This window comes from Rhizopus delemar, genomic scaffold (assembly GCF_000149305.1).
Source record: "Rhizopus delemar RA 99-880 supercont3.4 genomic scaffold, whole genome shotgun sequence".
Classification (NCBI taxonomy): Eukaryota; Fungi; Mucoromycota; class Mucoromycetes; order Mucorales; family Rhizopodaceae; genus Rhizopus; species Rhizopus delemar.
In genome coordinates this window covers 2,475,627-2,480,801 of record NW_027137830.1, presented here as the reverse complement: position 1 = coordinate 2,480,801, position 5,175 = coordinate 2,475,627, and the positions used below count along the sequence as shown (strand labels likewise).

The 5,175-nt window shown below is 35.0% G+C and overlaps 2 protein-coding genes across 2 annotated transcripts; one reads left to right on the top strand and one right to left on the bottom strand.

Moving 5' to 3' along the window:
- Positions 1–1,123: 1,123 nt before the first annotated feature.
- RO3G_06430 (uncharacterized protein) lies at positions 1,124–4,256 on the top strand (the record flags this gene model as incomplete). The annotated part of the gene is made up of 4 exons (XM_067661020.1): positions 1,124–1,128; positions 1,323–1,408; positions 1,462–1,632; positions 1,699–4,256. The coding sequence occupies 4 exons, from the start codon at positions 1,124–1,126 to the stop codon at positions 4,254–4,256; spliced, it is 2,820 nt and encodes a 939-aa protein (XP_067517121.1).
- Positions 4,257–4,574: 318 nt separating this feature from the next.
- On the bottom strand, positions 4,575–5,045 carry RO3G_06429 (uncharacterized protein; the record flags this gene model as incomplete). Its single annotated transcript, XM_067661019.1, has 3 exons — positions 4,575–4,591; positions 4,701–4,917; positions 5,010–5,045. The coding sequence occupies 3 exons, from the start codon at positions 5,043–5,045 to the stop codon at positions 4,575–4,577; spliced, it is 270 nt and encodes an 89-aa protein (XP_067517120.1).
- Positions 5,046–5,175: the final 130 nt, after the last annotated feature.

Sequence of the window (5,175 nt, the reverse complement as noted above, 5' to 3'; positions counted from 1 at the left end):
TGGATTTCATGTTAGAAGCCTGATTTTTGTATCAGAAGAAAGCTTGAAAAAAATAGATTTTAAATCTATAAAAATAAACAAAAGTATATAATACGTTTGTTGAATAAAAAGACATTGTATTTTTTAAAAAAAATAAACATTTTTCTTTTGTGCTACATGATGCCATACAAGATTACAAATTGGGAAGACCATCCTTTTTCAACTTCAGTGCAAGGTTTCTTAAATTCAACAAAGACCCAAAAAGCATTTCTATTGGCGTATAAGCTCGGAAATTCAAGTGATTGAGTCGTGGCGTTCTCTTTTTAAGCATTTTTCAGCTCTCATGTCGTATTTTACCAAAAAAAGACTTTATTAAATAAAAAAGGCGATTAATTTTAGTGACAAGTGAGCAAAAAAAAAAAAAAAAAAAAAAAAAAAAAAAAAGAGAGAAAAGGGATACATATGAAGAAGAAAGATCAAACTCTTATAGAAGTGCACAATATTGTTATAATAATAAGCATGAAAGCATTTGTCTACAAGTTAAAATAAAAAAGAATATGAATAAAGTAGAAAATCTAAACGATTAAATAAAATAAATAAAGAAAAAAGACTCTTTTGGCTCTAAAGAAGTTAAATTTGTATTAAACCTGGAAAAGATATGTTTTAAATAATAAGGTTATGAAATAAAAAAAGACAAAGTATTTTTGATAATCATTTTTATTTTTTGAGAGTAAAAAAAAAAAGTGGTAATGGAATGAATGTCTGTTATGCTACATGTCTTGAGATTTCTATGGAAAAAATTAAAAAACAGAGTACTTCAGAGAAAGAAAAAAAAAGTTGTAATGTTGAGATGTTGAAATTGTAAAAAAAAAAAAAAAAAAAAAAATTACATTCCCAGCATTGACATTACAAAAGGAATTTCTATTCATTGTACTGTTTTAACTTGAATGAAAAACGCAGCGTTTTAAATTTGGGTTAAAAAAAAGTACTTTGAAATTTTTTTTTCATTAAAAAATAAAAGTGGACCAAATATGGCGAAGGTGAAAAGCATCACACAGAAATCTAAAAAAAGATTCAAAGCCCACAATATAAACGGCAAACTTACTTTATCTGCAACCAAATCTACTATCCAGCGATTGTTGGTATGATGTAAGTATTTTGGCTACACCAATCATAATGCTTTGCTTGATTTTTAGATTTTCAACTGAATATCAATTCTCCTTGGCTATTGTTTTTGAAATCATATATAAACGCGTAAAATAATGGATCAAGCTTATAAAATAATCTTTTATTATATTTGCAATGAATTCTTCAACCCAATACAAATTTAAATGCTACTGTAGCCAATGTTCTGAAGGGAAAATTGGCAAGTACCAATTGGTTGCTCGATGGACCCTTGCTCGCCATAAAAAAAAGGAAGCTGCTAAAGGTAGTTCACTTACATTTAGATAATATTTTTACTGACGCGTTAAATATGCATAGATGAATCAGAAAAGGTCCAAGAAATTGATGCCAATAATGAGATGATTGAAGCAAATAAAAGCGATTCTGATGATGATGGTGCAGAAGACGTTTCAAATTGGGAAGTGATGGAAAATGATGAAGTGAATGTATCTGATAGTATGGATATTGTTGAATTTGATATGCCTCAAGGTAATTATTTCCTAAAAGTAGATTACTATTATAAAGAATAGATTACTTACATTATTAATTTTTTAGTTGAAATCAAGGGATTCCAAAATGATGTTGTTGCTTTTATTGCTGTCTTCTTGACCTATTTCCAGTTATTTTTCATATCAGAATATGCTGCTGAAATAGTAATGAAATTTGCCAATGATCTTGCTCTTCTCTTAAACCATCAACCAATTTTTCCCGCAAAATTGGATAACATGCGTAACGCTGTTGGAATTGATTATACTTACAAGGGCATGTTCCGCCTTGTTGTCTGTCCCGAATGCCATACCTTGTACCAGCCTGAAGAAGTACACTGTGATTCGAAGTGCACCTTTTCTGAATTTCGTATCACCTGTAATGCTTCACTCTTCAAGCCTGTTACAATTGGTGCAAGCAAAATGTACGCCAACAAGGTCTCTGCATTCAATTCCATCAAGTATGCTTTAACCGTGATGTTTTCACGACCAGGATTTGAATCAGCAATTGAAGCATGGCGCTATCGTACTCGTCATAACAACACTATGTATGATATCTATGATGGTCAACTTTGGAATGAATTCAAAGATAGAGATGGTAATGTATTTACCAGTCAAGCTAGATCCCTCCTATTCACTTTGAATGTCGATTGGTTTCAATCTTCAAAAAGAACCGTGTATTCTGTTGGTGCTGTCTACTTGACGATAAATAATCTTCCAAGATCCATCCGATATAAAAAAGAAAATATCATCTTGGTTTGTGTTATTCCTGGTCCCAAAGAACCCAAGGACACACAAATCAACAACTATTTACAAGTTTTGGTAAATGATCTGAAGGAACTTTACTACGATGACTTCTTTACCTGTATGGCTGAATCTCCTAACGTGCCTGTCCCAGTTCGTGCTGCTCTGTTCTTGATTGCTTGCGATATTCCTGCTAGCCGAAAGGTTAGTGGGTTTACTTCATTCAATGCCACTGTACCTTGTAACAAGTGCTCAACAGCATTTCCTGCTCGTTATAATACTCATCTTCAACGTGATTTTTCTTTTGGTCTTGAAGATATTGATGCTTGGTCACTTCGTACCAATATTGAAAACCGTTATCATGCAAAAAATTGGAAAGAAGCAACCACCAAGAGAAAAAGAGCCGACTTCGAACAGAAGTTTGGTACTCGGTTCTCTGCCTTACATGATTTGGAATATCTTGATCTTGTTCGTTGTACTGCCATTGATCCTATGCATGGTCTTTTCCTTGGAACAGCAAAGAAAATGGTTAAAATATGGCGTACAACTATTTGTGACCTTACCCATGAATTATACCTGACTGATGCTGACTTGAAAGAAATGCAAAAAGAAGCAAATGATATTATATTGCCAGCACAATACACGCCAATCAATCAGAAAATTGCCAGCGATTTCTCTGACTTAAAGGCTGATGAATGGAGAACCTGGTGTCTTGCTCTTTCTCCTCTTTTGCTCAAGTCTCGTCTTCCAGTCCGTCATAAAGAAAACTGGGCAAAGTTTGTACAGGCCTGTCATATCGTATGTCGTCCATGCATTACCCAAAATGAAGCCACAATAGCACACAAGCTATTCCATGAGTTTGTCCTTGGTGTTGCTGAATTGTATGGTCCAGAAATGGTTACTCCAAATATGCATTTTCATCTACATTTGAAGGACTCCATTCAAGACTTTGGTCCAATCTATGCATTTTGGTTGTATGGCTTTGAAAGACTTAATGGTGACATTAAGAAGATGACGGTAAACTACAAAACAGCATTCGAAGTTACATACATGAAGAAGTTCCTTTCTGTTGTACACTATGGTGACTACATCCGTAACCTACCACAAGGAATTAAACAAAATCCAGTGATGATGTCTTCCTTTGTCTATTTGTCACCAACACCTTCTGATTCCCTTGTTGCTTCATCTGTTTCAACCAGCTTTGATTTCAGCTTATTTGTCAGTGCTGCTCTACGTTTGAATGATACCTTCACTGGTGCTGAAATTCTACCTCCTGATACACAAGCTTCTGCTAGACACAAAGTTAGTGTTAATAGATTGACTCAAGCCCATTATGGTTACCTTCTTGCCTTTTACAGACTTGTATATACTGATCGAACATTCGCAAGTGCGCTTATTCCAGAAGACCACGATGACTTGTCTACAATGGTACTTCCCGATATTTCTGTTTTCGCTGAAATCGAAATTCTTGGGCAAACGTATCGATCAAAAGCATCGCGTACTACTCGTGGTTGCTATATTGAAGTCGCTTGTAATCCTACTATTCCTGGAAAAGAGGCTGAGATGCGAATTGGTGAAGTTCAGTATTATTTTAGCCATCAGCTTCAAATGAAGAAAACTATAATTCCAAATGGTCGGGTCTTTGCCCCAAATGCTTTTGATGAACACCTCTTTGCTTTTGTACGTTGGTATAATGCTCCTCTTCATCCTTTTCAAGGATTTGAATGTCTTGGTGCCGCGTACTACCACAACTCTTTTCGACCAGGTGGTTCAGACTGTATTCTTCCAGTATCGCGTATCTTTACTTGTGTTGCTATGAAGCAAGGTTATCCTGATAATCATGTTGTCTTTTTACCCCTCCCAAGAAAAACCATTGGTTTGTAAAAAGTAAAAAAAAATAAAGTAAAATAAAAAAAGTAAAAGTAAAAAAAAAATTTAAAATTTAAAAATCCAAACACCGCATTTCTTTTTATTTTTTTTTGTTCATTTTATAATTTTTTTTAAAGCTGGAAGTCGTCTTCATCCAACTGCATTTCAGAACCAAAGGCCCAAGCGATACTCTCTTCAGTTATATTTTCTTTTCTGACGAAGTCAGGAACAGGCAGCGAACATTTTCTTCGAATGCGAGGAAGAGACTGAATGTTGCTTGTTCCAGTCCTTTGCCTCTTTGCTTTCTCACTTGCTATCTGATCATCCAAAAGCTTAAAGAATTCGGTACACTAAATATTAAATAATTAGCCGATTGCGCTTAAAAGATACTAATTAAACTTACAGCAGGTGATCTGTACGTTGGTACTCGAACTTCAAAATAATCGACGGTTTTCTTACACAAGACAGACATGCGTTCCTTTTCGGTAAAAGGAGTTGTTCTGTCTGAATTTCGCTCCAGAAGAGCTTCTTCCACCTTGTCCATTGTATCGCTACTGTGCATGTCTTCTTCTTCAGACATGCATTGCTGTTGAAGCAAGTACTCGCAGTTCGGATAGTTGTTGTAAACGCCTTGATCCTTGTGCTGCTCATACATTGCTTTCCGTGTTTTGACTTTCTAAAAAAAAAAATCAATTATAAAATAGCAATAGCCTTTATTGTCCTTACGTTGTTTTTTCGAGTCGTTTTAGCAGCCTTTCTTTTCTTTACGAACTCGTCGACAACACCAACCTCCTCTCCAGCCATACCAGCTTTCTTGGTATAATACTGCCTTTCAAGGTATTTCCGCAAATCGCGGCCATTGGTATGCTTGTACGCATAATGGCTATTGACATACTCTTGCAACAGCTTAAGTACTTTTTGATTCTCAACAGAC